Raw genomic sequence first — 24,908 nt, 5'->3', positions numbered from 1 at the left:
CTCCCCACCAAACCATCATGGAGGCAAGATGATGTGCCCTCTGAACCCTTGGAGCTGCTTAGCAGCTGCAGAAGATGACGGTCATTTTGGACGTCGTAGGCTTGCTTAATTGTGAACACCTTTTCGTCAGTGAACAGAATCTTGCTGTGCAGATTGTTGGCGTAACGCCGCAACAGTCTCTTTGATTTAAGGACCCTCTGCGATATTAATGTTTGGGTCAGAAAGTGACCAGTCCGCCTCTTATACGCCCGTAGATGTAGGTCACTCTTGAGCACACGAGACATCGAATTTCTGCTTATGTTCATCTCAGCAGCCATCACACTTTGTGTTCGAACAGGATTTCTTCGGATTCTTGCTGCGACAGTTTTCTGGACCTGTAGGGTTCGTACCGTTCGTGGTCTGCCACTCCTTGGCGGTCAGCTGCCGTTCCAGTCTCGGTGTATCGCTGTATGGCGCGATACATGAATCTCTTGCTGATTTGTAGGAGTTTCAGGAGGTTGAAAACCTCACCTGCTGTCTTCTCGACCTTGTGTAATGCAATTACTGTTACACGATTTTCATAATCGTCCCACTCCATCAGAACTCAGTACAATATCAACGTATGTCATGAACAGTCACACACACACACTACATGCATCTTCCGCTTTATATACAGATAGCAGCACAGCACCACTACAAACTTTGTGACAGTATTTATGATAAAACTAGGTACAACCTTCAGGCAGTCTTATCTGAACTTCCTTGCGTCTTATAGCAATCTTAACAGCCGCATCAAATATTTTGGCAACCATCATATTTTTTTTTTCCCTGTAAATTGCGTTTTATGCATTTTGCAGTGTGTGCGTCGAAAGTATTCGCCCGCTGGGGTACAAATAGAGATGGTTTGTATTTTGAAAGGTTGTTCAGTTCTGAAGCTAACTTAACGCTGCTACCAAATATCAAAGCAGGAACTTCTAATTTTGTTAGCAGTAGACACTAAAAAAAGTTAACAGCGGTTAATGCATTTAAAAAAAATAATAAGATAGGTTTTGTAAATGAATAAAGTTAACTGATTAAGATTTGTTCTCCAAATTCTCCGTTTCAAAAAACAGCAACTTCCCAATGTTTTATTTAACACACATACAATGTTTATTACAACAACAAAATTATACATATATTTTTTAAACAACAATTGACTCGGATTATTAAAAATAACCGAATAATCTCTGTATACAGTGAAATTATTTGTAAAAGCGCAACTGAATATTTCATTAACGTTACTCTGTCAATTTTATTATTAATCTTTGGCTAGAAAGTGTCTCCCGTTAATCAGGTTTATATTGAAAAGCATATTTATCTGTCCTGGGCTCAATTCAAGACCAAATCGGTGATAAATGTTATCACCTAGTTAAGCAGTTTCTTTTTCATTCATTCATTTCAGAAAGCCCTTAAAATATGTTCTTAAAACCTCAAGAAATACTATTCGACATGTATCTTCGCATATGTCAAAAAGTAGAATGTTAGTTTTTTTTTTAAATCCTAATTTCAAATCATTGGCCTGTCCCAGCGTTTTTCAAATTGTAGTCGTCTTAGACTGAACTCATACATTGTAACCAAGGATCTCAAACAGGTATTGATATACAAATAATAGATTATACACTTTAATAAATTAATAGGCTTCAATTATTATTTATGAGTTTCAACTTAGATCTTTGACTATCCTCCGTATACCCCTGATTTAGCCCCTTTTGAGTATCATTTGTTTGGACCCTCGATAAAACAGCTCCGTGGGTGACGTTCCGATACTTGGTAGAGAGAAAAAACGAATGTGAACTCTCCTGAAATGTTAATCTTCTGGAAAAAGTCGTTCCACTAAACATCTGTTCCTTTCCTTTCTTCTCCCACCACTTACAACCTCATCGTCTTCGAAGCTTAGTAGTTTCCATTTATCTAATACCTTTGTCAAGCACAGACGAAGCTTCAGCTATTTCCAGAATTTTTTTCCCAGCTTTCCTCTTTCTTCTTTAAGGCTTCAAACACTTCAAATGTTTTAATAGATGATTTGTTGAAAATATCCTTACAACTAGGTTTCAGTTATTGTTTTGCTTAATCATTGGACTCAGACCGGGCGAAACATTTAAACTGCTGTTAAACAATTTACATTTCTGGTTTCATCTCCTAAAGAGCCTGAAATATCGATTTTAATGACCAGTTCGAAGCCCTGCAAATATTAGGGAAACCTGCATCTAAATAGTATTGTACAGTAAGTGATATATTGTTTCTCCTACGAATTATTAGACCTCTAACACGTAAAGTACGCATAAAATTTCCAATCAACCTAGCGAGAAACAGTTCTGCAACCTACAAGAGAAGTTCAGTTCAGTTACGCTTTTAGAAGAATCACACTGTATTAACAAATCTACATTTGCTAATAATTGTTTTCATCTAGATAATAAATGTAGAAGAACCTGTAGCAACGGCAGTGGAAATCAATCGTAACCTCTTCGATAAGTGTAATTAGCGTGGACATACAATGCTACGCCCTGAGTCAACAGGCAGAGTAACTCCTGTGATAAACGACGCATTATCATCTGAAGCGAGGAATGCAATGGCCTTGGCTACTTCGTCTGGAGTTCCTACTCGTCCAAGAGGGTGAGTTTCTTTACATCTTTCCAGGTACTAAAAAGTAAAACACATTAAAATATATATATATATATATATATATATATATATATAAACAAAATGTATAAATGGTATTCTTTTTTACTAATGGGTGCTATAACACACAGTAAACATTTATCGATATTTTTATCATTCCTTTGCTATAGCAATAATATGCTGCCATATATACAGGGTGTTAATGAACTAGACCGACAAATTGTAAGAGGTGATTCCCCACATCGAAATAAGAGAAAAAATTCATATGGACCTGGGGGAAAAAGTGCATAAATCTTACCCCGCCCTTTTTACGATACGTATTTCCAAAAATTCTTTCTTATATCCTGCTTTCATAAGAAAATGATTTTTTAAAATTAAAAGTTAACGACTCTACTTGTGCCCAGTCACTCATCTTAACTCTTTTATATAAGAGTACATAAGATAAACACAGTCAAACAAATGGACTTCCATGAATAGTGTTCGATTTCTTATGACTAAGTTATTCCTACATTTTCCACAAGCTGTAGTTTTAAATTCACGCTCTGTCAAAACCCAAGTTTCAAAAAGGTTAAAAACTGGAAATATAACAATAATAATATACACATTTATGTACGTGTATAATATGAATATATTTATTGTTATTGACGCTTTTGTAATCTGGAAATAAACTTTTGATTTGCCTTTAATATGTAAAAAGCCCGGTCCCCTAGAAAAGCTTGCAGGATACACCCCTAAATGACTGTGTTGGTTTCTGCAAACGTAATGTATTGCATATTACATTAGTAAAACAAAAGTAATTTGGCGTTATTTGTTTATTTTTTCTCGCTTATACATATCAACTCTATCAAAACGCACTGTGAAATACAGTAACTGCATTGCATAATAAATGTTCTTGGTTCAATTTTAAATTTACTAAGTTCTTAATGTATGCAGTCGGTATTTAATGTTCACTTGTGAAATATCTAGTGGGATTCTGTCCTAATTAAGTAAACTTTTGTGGGCTTTTGTCCTACCTTTGGAAAGTTAGAGTGGGCTTATGTCCTACTCTTAATAAAATACACTCTACAGAGTATATATTGCAATTCTGAATGCTTGCTTGGTTTCAGAAAAGTCTGGTTAAATATGCTTTTTAAATATTTTTATTTAATTCCTTTTTAGGAATTTCATGGGATTCTCGTATCTCCATTTGAAAGAAACCAATTTCTTAACCAATTATATAATTAATTCTTAGAATGAAATAGGTTATATAATGTAATTCATAACTGCAAAACAGACAATGATAATAATTTTAGTAGTACAAATATAGCTGTTACCGTTGGAATTAGCTACGTTCGTAACATTATTGCGAACTAGTTACTGCATCGTCGCAATTTCGTGTGGTGGTGGCGAATTTCAGAACTAAGGCAAGTGAATGAAAAAGGCACAAGACCTAAACGACATAAGACCTAAGAATCACTTCGCGGCACTAGTCGTAAACGGCACAAGTCCTAAATGGCATAAGACCTAAAATTTAGATCTGGTGCCTATAATTTTAGGTCTTAATGCCGTTTAGGTCTTGTGTCGTTTAGGACTTATGAATGTTACCCGAGGAACGTATGTCCATTTTAAAATACTATTTCAAGTTGCAAAATATCGCTGAAGTTTAACAACAGTGGGGGCGTGAGTTTGAAACAGCTTCCAATACGTTTGACAATTACACGACTTTGTGACAAGTTTGAGACTATGGTACTATTTGTGATATGCATAAGGGAAGATTTGGAAGATCTCGTATAGCTGCAAGTCCTACTTCTTCGGCTATGGCTTCAGAAAGTTTCCATCATCACAGGTGCAGAAAACTTTATTGTGCTTCATTGTAATACAGTGTGTTTATCGGGACTTCCATTAAATGTCTCTTCTTTTGCATATAAAATATAGAAATGAAACATACTTTAAAAGGAACTGTAACTAAGTGTTTTTTTTAAATATATATTTTGCATATGGTGTTTCGTAACTCCGCCGTACCAGGCGCTAGTTGTAAAAACGGCGACAACTTTTGAACGTAAATCGTGTGTCTTGGAATTCGCAAGGTGTAAACTCAGCAATTGGAGTGCAATGTGCTTTTAGGTAGGAATATGGATGTGATACCTCATCGGATAACAACATTCGAAGGTGGTACAAGCAGTTTAAGAATATGGGATGCCTGTGGAAGGGAAACAGCTCCGGAAGACTGCATGAATCAGATAAGCAAATGGAACAAGCCAGTAAGTTTCGTTCGGAGTTCCAGGAAATCTGTAAGGCGAAAAAGGCTGGAATTGAGGCCGTCCTGTCTGCAACTGTTACAGGCCCTAAAACCTAATGAAAATATGACTCGTGTCAACTTACGCGAAAAGCTGCTGGGCATGAAAGATGACTTTCTTAGTTGTGAGATGAGATGTCTAGTGATGAAGGCTGATTATATCTTATTTTGTCTTTTAGCAATATTTCAGAGTAAGTATATGGATACTTTTTGTGTGTGAAAAAACACTATTACTGGTATTGCATATTCGTACATTCTCCGGCAGTAGCCCTACCCTCAACTGGACCTTAGAGATAAAAAGAAGCATCATATAGTAACAAAACGGTGCGCTCCCTTCACTTTCATAGTAAATTACGGAATTGGTTGGAACACTGGATCGGTCGTCATTGTAAGAATGACGTGACTCTTCTGCAATGGCCCCGACCTCACCTCCTGCGATTCCTTTTTGGTGAGGATGTGTACAAGATCCTGTGAACGTGCCACCGTTACCTACCGACTTTCCTGAACTGCGACGTAGGATTGTTGCAGCAGTGGAGTGTTACATCAGATATGCTAAATTCAGTATGGAAGAAATTGATTACAGACTAGATATGTACCGTGTTACAAGGGCATCCCACTCTCGACATTTGTAACTTGTAACAAAAAGAAAACTGAGTTACCGTTCCTTATAAAGTATGTCTCATTTCTGTACTGTAAATGTATTAAAATATATCACCGATATTAATTTAGGAATGTACGAGGAAAATCGAAAATTCTTTGTGCCTATTGATTTATTGCCAGGTTACAAACCATAAACGAAAAGCAAGATATACGCAATAAACTACGTACCTTTGTCTATTTTTCCACGTAAGCATTACATATGTTGAGGTACTTGTTCCACCGTACTACAAGTTTCTCCACGTCTGCTGCATAGAAGGCGGGCAGCTGATCACGGAACCAACGATAAACGAAGTTCTGCGCTTCGGTATCGTTCGTGAGTCTGTGTCCTGCCAGGAACTTCTTCAATGGACCAAAAGATGGTAATCACTGGGGGCAAAGTATGGGCAAGTCTTTACTTTAGGCAAGGCAGTGACAATAAGCGATTCATCTGAACCGTTTCCCGCAGTTACAGTTACAGTTCCCAAAAACGAAAGACAGAAAACAACGTGCCCTGCGGGGCTCTAACCCGCCTTCACTCGCTGGCGCTCGCTCGGCAATACTATATGTATCAGGAATGAAATGAAAACAACATTAGAGAGAAAACATCTATGTGAATAAGGAACAGCAAAGAATCAGTGACAACCTGTGAATAATATTAACAGTGACAGAATATCACTGCCTTGCCCAAGGTAAAGAGTTACCAAAGTCTGGACTGTCTGGGGGCGACCTCATAATCTCTTATCCTCAAAAGTATATTTTATTTGCCATGAGCGGTTTTGGGTTGTCATGGAGGAAAAAACACATCGTCAACATCCTGAATACCCTGATGCTTTTTCCTAATGGCTGCTCGCAGACGGAAAAGTGTGCGCTGATAGTTTCACCTTTTGACAGAAAATCTCTGGATATCTGTGGCTCTCTTACACCATAGAAAACAAATAACACTTCGCTGCCCATATGACGAACATGTTCTGAGCACTCCGACCATCTTTAGCAATTGACAACAGCACCATGTGGTGGAAGAAATCAGAAGTTATACTGGTAAAGTTCCAAGAAAAGCCTACCGTATATCACTCGTATATCTCGATTTTGAATTATATTACACGCTCGAGAAAAAAAAAATGTACCTTGTTTTAAATTGTATTCATTTTTTTTTTTTTTAATTAAAAAAGTATTGAAGTGATATGAGGATTTCTGAAAACACTTCATTTTTCTTTCCTTAGCGAATTACCAAACTAAAATCAAGTAGGTCTTACAGTATATTTTGATTAATGTTCTATAGTATGACATCCAGATTCTGAAGTTTCCGAATAGCTGCTTGTTGTTGGAGCGCTTTTCTCGGATTATCTTCCCGATGAAAGCCAAATGTCCATTACCCGAGAAAATAGTTGAGAGTTATACAATTAAAGAAACAAGAAAGAAAGTGAAAAAATGAAACTGAAAGAAGTTAAAATGCAAAACACACTCTAAAACAGTTTTTTTTTCTTTGGTCAATTTCCTGTCGAAAGTAAATAAAACAATTACCTCTTGATACTGCTGTTCAGTCATTCCTGCTCTTTTGTGGATATCAGTGATTATAACAGCTGGGTTCACCGCATTCACTCGAACACCTCGGCCGGCTAATTCCATAGCCACTCCTCGAGTAAACTGATCCAACGCAGCTTTGCTCATTGTGTACGCGAGGATTCCAGGGAACTATAATTACCAATACACATTAAACATACTTTTTAGGTTTGTTTCATTTTAAAGATTCTTTCTGAAAATCTTTTTCTCTTAAAAACAATTACAAGAATGAGGCATAAGTCTTGCAATATTTTGGTAAACACTGTACCTGTATTTTTATTATAGTACAAGGCTAACATTCAAAGTATAATTCTTCGTGCTGGACTCTGCAGCCACCTTCCTGCCAGTTCTTCGATTCTATGTCTGTCTTGTCTTTAAAAGCCTAGTCAGTCACGGCTATTTCCACCTCCTAGTGATTGGTGAAGTACCGTCATTTCAGGAAGTGTGCCATAGAGCTAAATAGGTAGTAATCCGAAGGCGCAAGATCAGGACTATATGGTGGATGTGGCATCAGTTGGATGCCATTAAGTTCCTGCATTTTTGTTGCGTCTGTCGAGCCGAGTGTAGTTTTGCGTTGTCCTGTTGCAGCAGGTCACGCTTTCGGTTCACCAATGAAGGATATTTCTGGCGTATTGAAGCATACATCCTCTCGAACTGTTCGGAACAGAGGTTGGCATTGATGGTACGATTGTTAAGAACGAATTCAAAGTGGATTGATTACTCCCTCGTAGTTCCACCACACACAGAACATGAGTTTATGCTCGAAACAGCCCTGTTTGACGACTGGTTCTGAAAGCTGGCCACTGCTTAACCACTGTTTTTGCACAGTCGGATTTCAGAAAAACATCCATTTTTCATCCACTATGACAATCTGTTTCAGGAAACGCAGATCACGTGATTTAGCAACTCTTGTCGGCAATCATCTGCTCTCCTCTGGGCCTGAGCTGAGGTCAACTCATGTGGCACAATACGGCAGCTGTTGAAGGTTTTCCCCAGTTCGTGAATGTGAAGCACTACAGTCGACTGGGACATGCCGAATTAGTTTGACAATCGTCATATGATGGTGGATGGCGGTCATACTTCAATGGCGATAGTATGACCTCAGAATACGTTATTTTGGGGCGTCTAGACCTTAAATGATCGATATTTTCGCAACCTGCAGGAAATTTCAGGAGGAAAAGTTGCTGTGCTGTGGTTCACTGCGCTTTCCCTTTTCGCATGGCAAATACTTTGGGTTACTACCACAGCGTATGCCTAAGTTCGAACTCAAGAGTAACAGTACATGTATCAGACGTTGTTGAGTACTCATCGTCACTGGCACTAAAACCTGATTGAAGACAGTGACATCCTATATGTTAACTAGCCTGCTTGCCACACTTCCTCTTGGCCAGTTTGACTTTTAACTTACAGTCGATCACGACTTACATACACGCCTGCTGTTTGGGTTGTGGGCATATTGCAAGACTTATGCCTTATCCTTGCACATTATTTTGCTTCTAATCTTTGAGGACATAATTTGTGTGTTGGCTCAGTATCGTAGGGCAATTGGAGATTGCTTATTCAATAAATCAATAATAATTATCTAGTTCTGCTTTACGTTTAGTTTTAAGGCAAAATTAGTAAACTTTCAATTAAGGTTCATATTGCACAATTTGTTTCTGGTACTTCTGGAGTTGTTTTCTGACGTATTTTTAATCTAATCCAACACACTCCTAAAAGATGTTGAAGCTATTTCTCAGAGACGATAACGTAACACTCTTTTTAAACAAATAAATACACTTGCTACAGTATGTATACTATTATTCAGGAAATTATACAAAACAAAGAGAAATAAATACGGAAAAATGCGAAAAGGCATGTTTGGAATTAAATTATTAACCAGAACACTTAAAACTAACAGAAAAATAAATTCGATTTCTAAGAGTTAAAATAAAAATTCTTATTAAACTAATTTTTACAGTAATCAGAAATTGGATGAATTTGTGGAAAAGCATTTTTAGTGCACATAATCAAATTTAATATAATATATTTTTATTAGATAAAATGTACCTTGTTTGGAGTAATGCAAGAATTGTTATATATATTCTGTGTACGACGATTCTGATGTACACTGACAATTGCAAATTTTGTACTGCAAAGATGAATTCATAAATAAATAAACAGACAAGAGTTAGGCAATTCCAGTCAAAAAATACAAGCACTGAGAAGCAATGTGCTGACCCAGCTGAACGATGCCAGATGTTCTATTTATTTCAGTTACGATCTTTGTCTATCAATTAAAATGACCGTAGTCTAGCCAGTATATGAAATAGCTTTCTCACACCCTTTAGCTTTCTTGCTTTCAGTAGAAACACAAAATGATATTTTTAGTTCCCAGAACGCGTGTAGCGTAACACAGTGGTGTTGATTCTCACAGCCATTCGCACTTAACGCCTGACTGTGCCTTTTACTGAGTCTCAGACCAGTTACTCTCATCTTCACGTAGTAGTTGTGGAAATAACATGTGAGTGCATTGCGCTGTTGGCGGAAAAATTCAGTGACAGAAATCTAGAACGGCGGATTTTTATTGAATTTTGCCTGAAAATTGAAAAAAACAAGCGGGGTATGCCACTATCTAAGCAGCGAATGGTAGCTATATTGGGAATTTGGTTGTGCTGTTATGAATTATAATAAAACCACGAAACTATCAATGTAAACGAAGCTGGTATTCTTCGTTAAGTCCTCTTCTCGCACAGCTTCTCTCATTTGTTCTTTCCTTCTTGTAATTCGTCCTTAGTTAAACCCTTTTTCCATCTTGCAGGCATCGTCAGACAAATTATTTTCAAGTGTTCGACACTTGCAGTTGAGAAATTTCATTCAAAGAAGTCTTGAAGTTCACCTCCAAAGAGGTGTTTTATACTGGCGCAGATGTTAAATTCGTCTCGCCAACAACACTAGATAGTTGCTTCCACTAAGTTGATCAAAATTTCCACACTTGTTAAGTATCCGGTGAAATAATTACATTATATTGTTATAACTAATTATAGGATTGTCACCATAGATTTGTGGTTAAAATATTATATTTTATACATATATGTATATATTGCAAAATGATTACTTTTTTTTTCCACCGGATTGAAATTTACACCAAGTATAATGTACATAAAGATTAAATTTACATGTTTTTATTGTAGTTTCCAATCTTTTCAATCATTTTTTTTTAAATTATATATTGACATTATTAGTTTCTAAGAAAGATATTATAGCTTTATTGATTTTTGCATTATTTGATGACAAAAGATTTTGAATCTTATGAGGGCCAATTCCTTGATATTTCGTGATTACATCAATTAGAATGTTTCTATGTTTATTGGTGGAAGAACAGTTAAAGATAATATGATCTATATCGCCCTTTTCATTCCCACACCAACATCCAGGGGTGTCTTTTTTTATTGATTTTATATAATTGAGCTGGGGTTAGTTCCATATGTAGCCGAATCTTAAAAAGATTTATTATTTCTGAGCGTTTCCTCATTCAAAGAATCGTTGATCAATGACGAACTTTCATTGCCATGGTAACGATAGAAACAATATATTTAAAGGCCGTTAGAACCTAACAACAATGGAAAGTGTCAAAAATTCCTATGTACAATAATCAACATAATAACAGGATAACTCTCAACCGCTAGTCAGAGGTGACCCTACATCAATTTCAGCCAATTCGAATTTCGTTATCACAGACACATACGAAAGACGGGCGTTACGAGGAGCTTATTGTTATAATTTACTACTTAAAACTGTAAATAATTTTAAATTCTGTTACAAGAGGTTTTGAACATGCAGAAAATAGCATAAAAAGTTTTGGATTTCCATAGGCGATTTGCAGAGGTACAAGCAGATGTCCATAAAAATGCAAGAAATGAATGACCTAAAATACAAAGGGCGAATACAAATGTAAACTGAGTGTGAAATTTAACACGGTAAGATCGAAGGATACTATGCTATAATGGGGAAGTAAGTGAACACGACCAGGCAAAAAGTGCCGTACATTTTAATGGAGGTATTTGAAATGGGAAGATCTCGGCACAATCTGAGTTCCAAGCACAGAAATCCATTCCGAAACTTGATTAACCACCTTGTGCCCCCGGCTTGGCACCATGTGAATTTTAGCTGTTTCCAACATTTAAAACTACCTTAAAGTACTTCAGATTAGATGATATCCTGCACATGGAGCGCACAGTGTTCTAAAAAAAAATTGTTCATGGAATATATCCGGCAGCGGCACAGCCGCTAGTGAACAGATAAACAAACGTATCAGTTTTTAATTGTTTCCGAAAATTAACTTCGTATGATATAACGGGTGCTCTAAAAATGGCGCTCACGGACTATAGAGTCCAGAAATTAAAGCGAAAAATATATATAATTTTAGATCTTCCGGATCATCTGAAGACGTAAATTTCTTTATGTGACAACGTTGCAGATAAAGAGCCACAGAGAAGGTCTACCAATCTACCAAATAGTTACATCGATTCTTTCCAAAAGTAAGTTAAAGTCGATATACATTGATACTAGAACCAATTATTAGCATAACAATCGATGTAACTGCTTGATGGATTCGTAGAGCAATGCTAATAGTTCCAAGTTAATCTGAAACGGTGCCACATAGCGAAATTTTGATTCCCTATAGTGGCTGAAGGAAGCCCTGGAGGGTAAGCCATTATATAGGATTTTTGCTTTAATTTGACTTGAAGAACAGCGCTCTGTTGTTCGTGAGCGCCATTTTTAGAACACTTGATATGGATAGATAACTTAGTAACACTTGTATACTCACAGCTCGTAAACCTGCTAAACTCGATACGTTTACGATGTTGCCCTTTGTCTTCAATAAATGAGGTACAGCTAGTCTAGTCAAAAGGAAAACGGATTTCACATTTACATCCATCTGAACTTCAAAATCTTCTACACTCAAGTCTTCAATCCCTCCTTGTTTCAGAATGCCAGCGTTGTTAACCTAAAGGAAGAAAGAGATTCTCAAATATTTAATACATAATCTTCGTTAGGAATTATAATAAAATACGTTAAATCAATAAATGATATTTTTACTTCACTTTGAATTAAGATGTAACTCATAAAGCTAAACTTCCCTTATGTTCACTTGCTTTACAAATTATTTCTTCAATATGTTGTTCATAAAGTACCTTGAAAACAGTAAAAATAATAATAAATTAAATTAAAAAATAAATTAAGAGTAATAGTATATTAATTTATTTTTAAAATGCCGAATTTTCCAGAAATATTTTTAAAAGTCTATAAACAGAAGATCTCCATTACTTTGCATCTTCAATGGTAGTGTTAAATAGAAAAAAAAAAGTCCGTATCTTTTCAGAAATATACGTTTTTTTTTAGAAAAAATACATTGCCTCTCGTTTTTTTCTAAATTTCGTTTTTTTTTTTCAAATAGTCATTTGTAATGCATCTTACGTCTATTTAAGTATGAAATATTTTTATGTAGGTGTAATCACCGTAAAGTGCAACATAAATTAAACGCTAGATACTGATACCCTACAAATATTTTACAATTTATATGAATAGCATACCTACTAACAATTCGAGTTTCAGCAGTGTTTCATCAATATCAAATAAGAAATAAAAGTAGAAATGAAATTTTGGTTTTTCATGAAAGCATTCCTTCCATAAGTACGAAACTAATATCACGTACAATATAAAATGCAAATAACTTGTATAAAGGTAAGAACTAATACTAATTTGCCTAATAGTATTTTTCTAAATATCATATATAAATAATTTGTCGACTAGATATATGATATGCAGAGCCGGTTCTACCATATGTGCAACACGTGCATTTGCATGGGACTTCAATATCTGTCATAAGTACTTTATTTAAAATAAATATTTCTTGTTGGAAACAGACTTCATGATGGTAGTTAAATTTACTAAGCTGACTGACATTCTGTTTGAATACCACATTCATAAATCATGTTTAGGTTGCATTTGTTTAAGGTCACATGGACAATGCTAAAGCAAGTGGTCAAATAAATCCCAGCACAAATTGCTTGATTGTTGTCAAATGCAAGAACTCAGTTCTCGAAGAGTACCGAATATCTGTTCAATTTACTTAGGTATCACATTTTTGATATGAAAACTAATTTTGTTTTTGTCAGAATCAAGTTCCTTATCATAGAAGATATAAACAAATTCTTTTTAAAAAATGTTAACAGATGTAGAAGAAAAATTAAGAAATAAAGATAAAAGAGCTAGTTGCACTGGAATTGCAAACTGATGCATTGAGATTGAAGCTCGAAGATTACCATCTTTCCTCGGTAGGTGTGTTTGCTTCATTCTTTACTAACATAAATTAATATTTAAAGAAAAAAACACACAACGGGATTGTATTTTTAGTAAGTATTTAAGCCTTTCTGAGTGCAACTGCACTTACCCTCCCCTTCGTTGTTCATGCTGGAGTAGCATACTTAAAATCATGACTTTTAAGATTTGTTCTTTCTGGAGAAAGGGGGAGGCGGCAAATTATGCCATTGCACGGGGCGACAAATTGCCTAGGGCCGGCCCTGATGATATGTATATACAAGAAATGAATATAGGATGGCATAATTTGAAGTAATGAAGGTGTTTCAAAATGAATATTAAGGTTTGGAAACTTTGTAGTATCTATTACAATTAACTTACAATTATAAATATTATATGAAATGAAAGAGCAACTCAAACAGTTTTGTACGTACGCATGCACATGCATTGCTTCTTCTGTCTGCCGTTAGAAAGAGCAAGTAGCAAAGATGGAGACTAGAGAGCAGAAAACTTTTTGTGTTTTAATAAAGACTGAATCTGTAGTTACAGTGCAACCGTCTGTGTGAAGAATATTAAGGAGGCGCTTGCAACTATGTCCTTATCGTTTGCAGTTGCTACACGCTCTAAAGCCTACAGATTACGTTTACGTGCCAATTTCGCAAGTGAAATATTACTGCACAACAGTGAAGATTTTCTGGATCGTGTCGTCTTCAGTGATAAATAAACATTTCACCTAAGAGCTAATGTGAACACTCATAATATTTGCATCTGGCAGCCAGCAAATCCTCAGGAGATGGTACAGTTGAAACGAGACTCCCCTAAATTGAATGTGTTTTGTGCCATATGGCGGAAAGTTTATGGGCATTTCTCGCCTATCGGCTGGATGTGTGCTGTGTGACGAATGAAGCTCACATCAAACACTTGTAGCAAAGACTGTTTGAGATGCTCTTTTACTTGATGGATTGTTTATAATTGTATGTAAAATGTAATAAGTACTACGAAGACTTAAAACCCCGATATTCATTTTAAAACACCCTGCATTTCTCACCAACAGTGTTGGAACTAACAAGGGAACCTATCCAAGTGTAACTCTGACTTCGAGTCGAGACTATGGCCGTTGGATACCTTGTCTCAAAAGAACATAACACGAAAAGGGATACATCCTCGATTGCAACCGTTGTGGAGATATAAGCGTGTAAAGTTAGAAATTGAGCTCCATACTATACATCACAAAATCAGATTCCGGGTCAGATTTTTCGAAAACGGTCGAGTAAGGAAACTCAGCGAATACACATCAAATTAGTGTGGGAAGCACAGCACCTTTCGGATGAAAAATTTCTGTCCCCGGGGCACTCGCAGGGTCCCAGGCGGGGTTTAACTCAAAATTTGCAAATGGAACCGGTGGTCAAGTAGCATATTGTATGAAAGCTATTATTAAATAAAAGAAGATAGAACAAATCTCAACCCTACAATAACCTTGTGCAACCGGACAACTGGTCAAAATGTCAATACAACCTACCTCAGAAAATCTATGGCCACGCATCTAAATCCGTTATGTTGCGACAATAACAAGACAGAAAAACACGTTTAAATGTGCAAGGTATTGAAGTAAAGCAAATTGCTGCAGTCTCTCTCTCTTAAAAGCACCCTTCGATATATTTTATTTCTGCACCATTATTCCAGTTTTCTCCAACCCCACTCTTCTCCAAGTTGCCTCACAGTTTCAAGGTTACTCCTTTTCGTCTTTACCATCGTGTTTCTCGTTCAGCAAATCCCCCGATAGAATTTTCACAGTGCAATCTGGGAATTTGGGGTCCCGATGTGCGAAGCATATACCGTTGCCATTTGACCTTCTCACCCTCCACGACGATTGCGATTGACAATGTATCCTTTCTCTTCTAGGACATGAAATCCAATGGTCATGGTTATTTTGTGATCCATTGGTCATTCGAAGTTGTTATGCACCGCTTGTATGCGTGTCATAACAAGTGTGTGCACAACTTTACAAGTTGTATATTATTTGTTTGTTGAATGTTCGTCGTTTAGTCTTCAGTTTATAGTCTATCATTTTGATTTCCAATTGCTTGTTTTGTTTATCATTTCTGTTTTTATTTATCTATTTTCCATTTTCTTTGTTATTAATGCATTGTCAGCAATGTACATAACATTTGGGAAAAATTGTCTCAATTTTCATGCCAACTCATTTGACTGCAAGAAGAAGAAAAAGAAAGAAAAAGGTAATAAACAGGAGATCAAGAATTAGTTTTGAAATGGTATGATTGTTAATATTACTATGAAGTTCTAATTAATACCGGACCCAACCGGGTCCTGGTCTGTCTTCCTTGATTCGATGTCATGTTTTTAACAATATTTATGGTAATAGTCTAAAATATGTAAAAATAATCAAAATTACAGTAGAAGTGAATAAGATTGCTTTTAAGCCTAACTCTGGTACCATTCTAGTTTAAACGTACGCTACGCCAAGTTTTCATATCAATGTTCTTTTGCTGCGGTCCGTAGTTTGTGGACACATTTCCATATTAATCTATGAAGGAAGGAAGAAATAAGTATAAATAAACGTAATTGTGTAAAATAAGCTATTAAAATGAAATAATGTTGTATTAAGTAGGAATGATCCTAATAGGAACGTAAAAAGTAATTAATAAAGAAAATGATAAATGGAATTATAATACAGGGAGATGAGCTATAATATTAAAGTTATGCATTAAATGGAGGTGTTCACAATCTACTTGTCCAAGGCTCATAAAGTTAAATCCATTGAAGCTAATTATATGGCGTTTTACCTACCTAACCTAACATCCAACCTAACCTAGTGGAAAACTACCTATGAAGAAGGGTACTAACCTATGTATACGTGAAGATCTGGAACATCATATGTATACCGGAGTTATGGTGAACATCAATGTACTTAATACTTAACATTTGTTTGTGAATAATAATTTTCGAATTTAAATCAGAAATATCTTGATCTGTGTTATTGTGTATTTAATCTTTGAGCTGTTTTCTCTCATTTTGTTACTATATGATATTGTGTATATCATTCATTCGCTTTGTGTCAATTTGTCTAAAACTCTGTAAATTTTACCGTATTTATTTGTTATTCGGCTCGGGGTAACAACGTCTGTGTCAAGAACTTGGAGCGCGTTATCCATAGCTCAATTAATTAACTTTCCAGAATACTATTCTGGTGGCGACCTAGGTATAGTTGTCCGTGTCGCCTCGCGTTTGTTCTACGGGTTACAACCTTCGGATAGCGTGGGGACACATAATAATGAATTATCGACATTGGGCCAAAGTTTCCAACCATCATGTGACGAGGACTGTTCGTCACGACGAGCTGCAGACGTCGTGGAGATATTGAATCGTCGTTATTGTGAAGAAAGTAATGAGACATTACAATTTGGCGAAACCCAGACCCAGGATTGAGACGAATAATTGTTAGAGGACACATATTGTTTAAATATCTGAGTTGAATAGAAAAATAATTCAGGTTTCTTTTGAAGTTGAAATAGACATCGAAAAGAGGAAGCAGTATTTTGAACCGGTTGGTCCATTTGTGTTTAAGAAGAAGTATGGCACAAAGAAGTATGCAACTGTCACAAAAGGCAGAAAATAAATTGAGTAAAAAGTGTAATGATTATGAGCAGACTGAAGAACTTCACGTTATAATGTGTAACAAGTACGAAACTAAACCTCGGAACGAGCTCAATGAACGAAATCTAACAAGGAAAGAAAATGTAAGTATTTTAATCCCGAGAGAAGAGAATAATCAGAAAAATATTGCAAATATTAATGAAGGAACACCAAAACATGGGAGCGAACTGACGAACAAAGATATTTTATTTATGCTACAACAATGTTTTGGAGAACTTACGAGTATGATAAGTACATTTGTAGAAGACATGGAACAAAATATGAACCAACTAAAAGTGGAAATAAAAGAAGAATGTCAAAAGGTCACATCAGGGTTGAGAAAGAACCGAAGAATTGAGGAAGGAGCAGTAACTACAATAGATATCATGGAATCTCACGCAGCTGAGAAAGTTGAAAAAGTAGAATGCGAAAAAGATAATTATAAAACAGAGGAGAAAGATATACCAGAAAGTGTGACAAAAATCCAGGAAGAAGTTAAAGAGAAACATGTAGCTCTGAATGGAAAACAAACGCTTGATACTGGGATTTTGGAATTGAATCGGAAAGTTACTCCCAGACTGTTGTCACAAGCTGATATATCTACCACTGACTTGCTCACTATGAAGACCAGTAGCTACAGAGATATGCAATTTCATCTAGCAGGAAGAACCAACAGTGTTGAATGTACACCATTATTGGAAAATGAGTCAGCTAGTAAAGATTTAACACTGATGTCAATAAGTAGTGTACTGACAGAGAACTCGTCACACAGTACTGAATCGACAGACTTAGGGTCAAAAACGTGGAGAATGCTACTGCATTCAAAGAAACGTGATAAATTGTGGAAATATTACAGCCACAAGAGAAAAGGTCAGCATACTCAACTACGATCTGACAGAAATAGGCAGAAGGAATCTCGATGGAAACAGAATGTTATCCGAATGCCAAAGAGGAAACAAAGAAACAAATTCTGGAAAGGAACTGGTTGGAATCGAAATCGGCTGAAAACGAGAATACGGAAAAGACGAAATTCCTTTGCAGGAATTAAATGCAAGCAGAAGAGAAAATCTGAAGAGAAAAAGAAAAGAATATATGTAAAGAAAACTAGATTGAAAGAATTTAGATTGCAGCGAAAAAGTTTTTACCGGACACGGTTAAAAGCTAAAATTTTAACGACCGTTAAAATTTTTTTCTCACAAGGGGGAATTTATTATGCACCGCTTGTATGCGTGTCATAACAAGTGTGTGCACAACTTTACAAGTTGTATATTATTTGTTTGTTGAATGTTCGTCGTTTAGTCTTCAGTTTATAGTCTATCATTTTGATTTCCAATTGCTTGTTTTGTTTATCATTTCTGTTTTTATTTATCTATTTTCCATTTTCTTTGTTATTAATGCATTGTCAGCAATGTACATAACATTTGGGAAAAATTGTCTCAATTTTCATGCCAACTCATTTGACTGCAAGAAGAAGAAAAAGAAAGAAAAAGGTAATAAACAGGAGATCAAGAATTAGTTTTGAAATGGTATGATTGTTAATATTACTATGAAGTTCTAATTAATACCGGACCCAACCGGGTCCTGGTCTGTCTTCCTTGATTCGATGTCATGTTTTTAACAATATTTATGGTAATAGTCTAAAATATGTAAAAATAATCAAAATTACAGTAGAAGTGAATAAGATTGCTTTTAAGCCTAACTCTGGTACCATTCTAGTTTAAACGTACGCTACGCCAAGTTTTCATATCAATGTTCTTTTGCTGCGGTCCGTAGTTTGTGGACACATTTCCATATTAATCTATGAAGGAAGGAAGAAATAAGTATAAATAAACGTAATTGTGTAAAATAAGCTATTAAAATGAAATAATGTTGTATTAAGTAGGAATGATCCTAATAGGAACGTAAAAAGTAATTAATAAAGAAAATGATAAATGGAATTATAATACAGGGAGATGAGCTATAATATTAAAGTTATGCATTAAATGGAGGTGTTCACAATCTACTTGTCCAAGGCTCATAAAGTTAAATCCATTGAAGCTAATTATATGGCGTTTTACCTACCTAACCTAACATCCAACCTAACCTAGTGGAAAACTACCTATGAAGAAGGGTACTAACCTATGTATACGTGAAGATCTGGAACATCATATGTATACCGGAGTTATGGTGAACATCAATGTACTTAATACTTAACATTTGTTTGTGAATAATAATTTTCGAATTTAAATCAGAAATATCTTGATCTGTGTTATTGTATATTTAATCTTTGAGCTGTTTTCTCTCATTTTGTTACTATATGATATTGTGTATATCATTCATTCGCTTTGTGTCAATTTGTCTAAAACTCTGTAAATTTTACCGTATTTATTTGTTATTCGGCTCGGGGTAACAACGTCTGTGTCAAGAACTTGGAGCGCGTTATCCATAGCTCAATTAATTAACTTTCCAGAATACTATTCTGGTGGCGACCTAGGTATAGTTGTCCGTGTCGCCTCGCGTTTGTTCTACGGGTTACAACCTTCGGATAGCGTGGGGACACATAATAATGAATTATCGACATTGGGCCAAAGTTTCCAACCATCATGTGACGAGGACTGTTCGTCACGACGAGCTGCAGACGTCGTGGAGATATTGAATCGTCGTTATGGTGAAGAAAGTAATGAGACATTACAAAGTCACACTTATACTTGGATAAGGTCCGTTCTGCGACTCTGTGAGAGACTGCAACGATTTGCTTTACTTCAATACCTTGCACTTTCAAACGTGTTTTTCTGTTTTCTTATTGTCGCAATTTAACGGATTTAAAAGCGTGGCCATAGATTTTCTGAGGTAGGTTGTATTGACATTTTGACCAGTTGCCCGTTTGCACAGGGTTATTGTAGAGAGTTGAGATTTGTTCTATCTTCTTTTATTTAACAATAGCTTTCATACAATATGCTACTTGACCCCCGGTTCCATTTGCAAATTTTGAGTTGGACCCCGCCTGGGACCCTGCGAGTGTCCCGGGGACACAATTTTTTCATTCAAAAGATGCTGTGCTTCCCACACCAATTTGATGTGTATTCGCTGAGTTTCCTTACTCGACCGTTTTCGAAAAATCTGACCCGGAATCTGAGTTTGTGATGTATAGTATGGAGCTCAATTTCTAACTTTTCACGCTTATATCTCCGCAACGGTTGAGATCGAGGATGAATCCCTTTTCGTGTTATGTTCTTTTGGGACAAGGTATCCAACGGCTATAGTCTCTAAGTCAGAGTTACACTTGGATAGGTTCCCTTGTAAGATGTAAAAAGGAGGGAAAACTTTCCTTATAAAGTTATTGTTTACAACAACGATATTATTGTTAGTTGAGACTATAACTACAACAACAACACGGGTTAGTAGCAGGGTTGGCAAGGTAATTTACTTGTTACGTATTTTACGTAAATTACGCGTAATTTACTAGTAATATACGTCATGTAGAAAACCAGTTTTTTACGCAGACGTAGAAAACTATATATTTCTTTCATTAAAACTAAGATCATTTTGAATAGTCGGTTATATTGTAAGCTTAGTTTTCTTATTTAAGCATTAAAACATTATTATCTTCTAAACATTATATTTAAAAGTATTGATTTCATGCCAAATCATAGTAATAAAAGATAATTTTGGATAGCCCCTCGCCGGCTCACTACTACTTTCCACCTATTAGCGCACACCCAAGCACAACCACCCAACACATAAGCACACACATTAAAAATATGTGTTGGTTCGGATATGTTTGAAAGTATCAAGTAACCTTTTGATTATAACAATTTATTGTTATACCTTTGCAGCTTTTAATATAAAACTCGAAACATTTCAGTATACTTTGAAACTTCTATTAGAAAAGAAAAAGAGATTGACTGTTAGGCTCATTTCACTTTCATATTACACACTAACACACACATCACTGATACGAAAAATACTGATCAGAATATTGAAATAATGAAATTTTAGAATAAACTGATTTGTTTTTCTTCCACGTCTCAAAGCTACTATATATACCACTTCACTTAGCACTGGGACATACTGAATTTTCGATGTAAAAGTTATTAGATTCTCATTTTAAACACACACAACTGAAAAAATATAAAAGCACTCAACGGAACATTATACTAAATTTTTTGGAATGAACTTATTTATTTTGCTCTTTTCTTCCAAGTCCAACAACAACACTAAATATATTACTTCCCTTAGCACTTGACTATCATTTGAACATTTAATGTAAACATTTTTCATGCTCATAATAAATAGACAAAACTGAAGAAAATATTCAACAGAATATTGAACTACTTGTTTCTTAGGTTTTTTTTTTTTTTTTTTTTTTTTTTTTTTTTTTTTTTTTTTTTAAAGAAACAATGTGTCTTTCTTCCTAGTTCGAATACTGAATATATTTCACTTGGTTCCAATAAAACTGCGTATATCATTTCATTTAAAACTTAGCCATTATTTTAAATCTAAAAAAAAAATAATGTTACATGCCATTTCCATTATAGTTTAGTACAATTCAAACACAATACTCTTAATCACACTAATATTCATAACTTGAGTGGTCTTGTAATTTGAGGGTGTAGTATATTTGAAGCAGTTTCTTCGAACGTTCGAAGCTGAACCGGTTTCTTGTGACGTTATGGACAAAGGACCAATTTGAGAAAAAGTCTTTCAATTTGCGCTGAAGATGCTAGGATGTTCAGTAACTTCATAGCAAATTCCATCAACTCCTTATGTTGCCGAGTCGCGAAATACCAGAATGTGCGTGGTGTTGTAATTCCCTTCTTCATAAGTTCTTCAAAATGTCCACATTTTCCCCGATATTGCTGGTAGCTAGTTATTCCTGAAGGGCCGAGGTTTTCCAACAGAAACTCCTCTACTTGTTCGTGATGCTTTTCTCAGACATTGCAGAAAGTCGTCACAAATGGAGACCACAAACGCTTACCATTGTTGTTGTATTGCACAATAGTTTCTCCCACGGCTTCTCTAGCATAAAACTTTTCTCGATTACAGAGGGTTTAAAACATGAAACATGATGAAATGGGTTTTGAACAGTCACGCGTGCAAACCGTATTATACAATGCTACTTTACAAAGCCAATACAAAATTCCCAGTTTATGCTTACGGATTAAGTTTTGCAAAATCTAGCTAGATTCCATACAATTTTAGGAAGAATTTTTTTTAAAGCTCAGCGCGTAGAACGTTTTCTTTTTAATTTGTAGACCTGTTTCTAGTTTTTTTACGTACTTTACGTATTTTACGTAAATTACGCGTTTTTTACGCGTATTTTACACGTCACGTAGAAAACCTTTTTTTTTACGCGTAATTACCCAACCCTGGTTAGTAGACAAAAAATGTAATCAAATGTACACTCGTAACCCTTTCGGACCCAGGTGGCCAAAATAGCACACACGGGTGTGTCACATTTTTACTCCGCTCCTGTGTGGATACTAATTAAGATATCGGGATATTATTTTTGCCAAATATGGTTGGACCATAGTTTATCATATTAATTTCTTTTTCTTCTGGTGTCGAATTTCCTTCTCAGATTTCACCCGTCAAAAATTCTCGAATTTTCGAATTTCGAATTTACTTTTTTTTCCTGCAGCTTCCTTGGTTGTAGAGAGACCTCCTTAAGACTTGCCAGGTAGATACCTCGGATTGACACTTAATTGTTGACATCAATTGGACGGGCCTGCGCGCAGTGTTGCCAATTAGGGAAATTAAGAGTTCCCTAAATTTGGTAAAAAAAAAAAAAAATCGAAATTTTTGTTTATAAATCCGTACCTATACGTCCGAGTGCAAGTCAACTTACGCCAATCGAACATTTGTCCTTACTGAACAAATGTGGGTACAGATCGTTACAATGGGGTAATTAGGAGCGCACGAAAAAATTCGTATTTAGGTTCTAACTCTTTGATTTTTTCTAGTTTTTCCATACTTTTCTGTTTACCGTAATATATTTTTGGTAACTGGAAGCTTTGTTCCTAAAATATCGCCATAATACTTGTAGAATATATTAATGGCGGACCAATGTTTAGTTTAAGATAGTTTGAGTCTGACTGGTAGCAGTGCTGCCAGCTACACAAAATTTTAATTCCGGATATTAGAGGGAAAATTATCTATTTTGTCTCTATTATTTCTTTCTTGTTGGCTACATCGGTACAAACGTACCAGTATCTGACGTTCTCGTCTTTGCCTTACACAACGTACTATAGAAAGTTTCAATAGGATAATTAGGGGAAGTACAGTTGAAGTTTACAGTAGACCTTGTTCTCTAATTGGGAAGATAACTGTGATTTTTTTAAAGTAGAATGAGATATTTTTTATTGACATGCTTGCTTTTTTAGATAGCGTCACAATACTTGTAGGATATATTTAGAGGGATACCGAAGCTTATTTTACGATAGTGTGTGTATGTCTGAACACAGTGTTGCCAGCTACAGAAAATTTTAATTCCAGATTTCAGGGGGAAATTTTGGAAAAATTCCCATTTTTGTTTCTATTATTTCTCTCTTGTTGGCTACATTCGAGCAAACGTACCAGTGTCTAAAAGCCTCATTCTTAGCCTACACAGCGCACTATAAAAAGCTTCACTAGAATAATTAGCGGAAGTACAGTTGAGGTTTATAATAAACCATGTTCTGTAAATGGTAAGAAAATGGTCAATTTCTGAGGTAGAATGAGATATTTTTTTAAAAAAATCCATGCTTACTTTGTTAGATATCGCCATGATACTTGTAGAATTTATTCTCGGGGTACCAAGGTTTATTTTCAGATAGCTTTCGTCTGTCTGATGTCAGTGTTTCCAGCCAAAACAATTAATTCCTGATTTTAAGTGAAAAATTCGGAAAATTTCCCTTTTCCCCTCTATAATTACCCTCTTGCTGGCTACATTGAAACAAACGTACCACTATCTGAAAGCTTCCTCTTTGGCCTACATAACGCACCATAAAAAGTTTCAATAGGATAATTAGAGAAGCTGTAGCCCCGGCATATCTGTTGATTTTTGCTTCTGAGGCGTAAAAAGTGTCAAAATTTCATGTGTATGATGACAGAGAATTTTTTCTTTCCCTCTTTGAATGGAAGCAAGCGACTTCAGGATTTCGCTGTACCTTGTCAACACACCAAAGATCTTTTTTAAGTTGACCTGTACCCATATGGCAGCAGTGGTGCCAGATACAAAAAAAATTGAAATTCGGTTAGGGATTTTTTCAAAATTTTTACTCCTACATTTCCCTCAATAACTTTTCACCCGTTGGCAACACTGCAATGCAACTTACACCAAAAAATAGCCACATCCATTTTCTAAAGAGTAAGGCCTTAACTATATCAATCGAATAAATAGTTTTTGAGCAATAAGTCATTAACTGAAAATGTAGGAAAACGCCAAAAATGACCAGGGTCCGCAAGGGATAATCATACAATTTTACTCTTATAGATACAAAGAAACAAACGATTTGTAAGTTACGAGAGCGTCGACTCAAGTTCTGTTGATTATTTCAATAATCTGCAACATAAATCAATAAATAATAGTTGCCTGAAAAAAAACAGACATTTGAAAAAAAACATGAAAAAGAACGTTTTTTTATTGAAAAAAACTTCACAGAAAAAAAAACCGTTTTTTTACAACACTATTCAATGGTTATAACGAAGATATGATCTAGTTGTGTAATAGTTTTATAACGAACGTTTGAACACGTTTTATTATTCAATTATAGGAAATAGACTGGGATAGGGGACTATAGAATTCAGATGGAAAGCCAACAGAAAATAGACCTTTGGATAAACCAAGTCGATGGGGTAATAATAATATTCTGTGAGAAAA

The 24,908-nt window shown here is 35.5% G+C and overlaps 1 protein-coding gene across 2 annotated transcripts in view; it reads right to left on the bottom strand.

Moving 5' to 3' along the window:
• Positions 1-1,052: 1,052 nt before the first annotated feature.
• Positions 1,053-24,908, bottom strand: part of LOC145692747 (3-oxoacyl-[acyl-carrier-protein] reductase FabG-like) — a 37,653-nt gene continuing 13,797 nt past the window's right edge. For both annotated transcript variants that reach the window (XM_081768184.1, XM_081768182.1), the window contains exons 5-7: positions 11,922-12,101; positions 7,073-7,243; positions 1,053-2,658 (exon numbers count right to left, since the gene is read on the bottom strand). In XM_081768184.1, the coding sequence (XP_081624310.1) occupies positions 2,497-2,658; positions 7,073-7,243; positions 11,922-12,101 (513 nt within the window). In that variant the 3' untranslated portion in view covers positions 1,053-2,496. The remainder of the gene's footprint in view (positions 2,659-7,072; positions 7,244-11,921; positions 12,102-24,908) is intronic.

The sequence above is a fragment of the Thermobia domestica genome, chromosome 8 (genome assembly GCF_964235325.1).
Source record: "Thermobia domestica chromosome 8, izTheDome1.hap1.1, whole genome shotgun sequence".
Taxonomy (NCBI): Eukaryota; Metazoa; Arthropoda; class Insecta; order Zygentoma; family Lepismatidae; genus Thermobia; species Thermobia domestica.
This window is presented reverse-complemented; position numbering and strand designations above follow the sequence as displayed.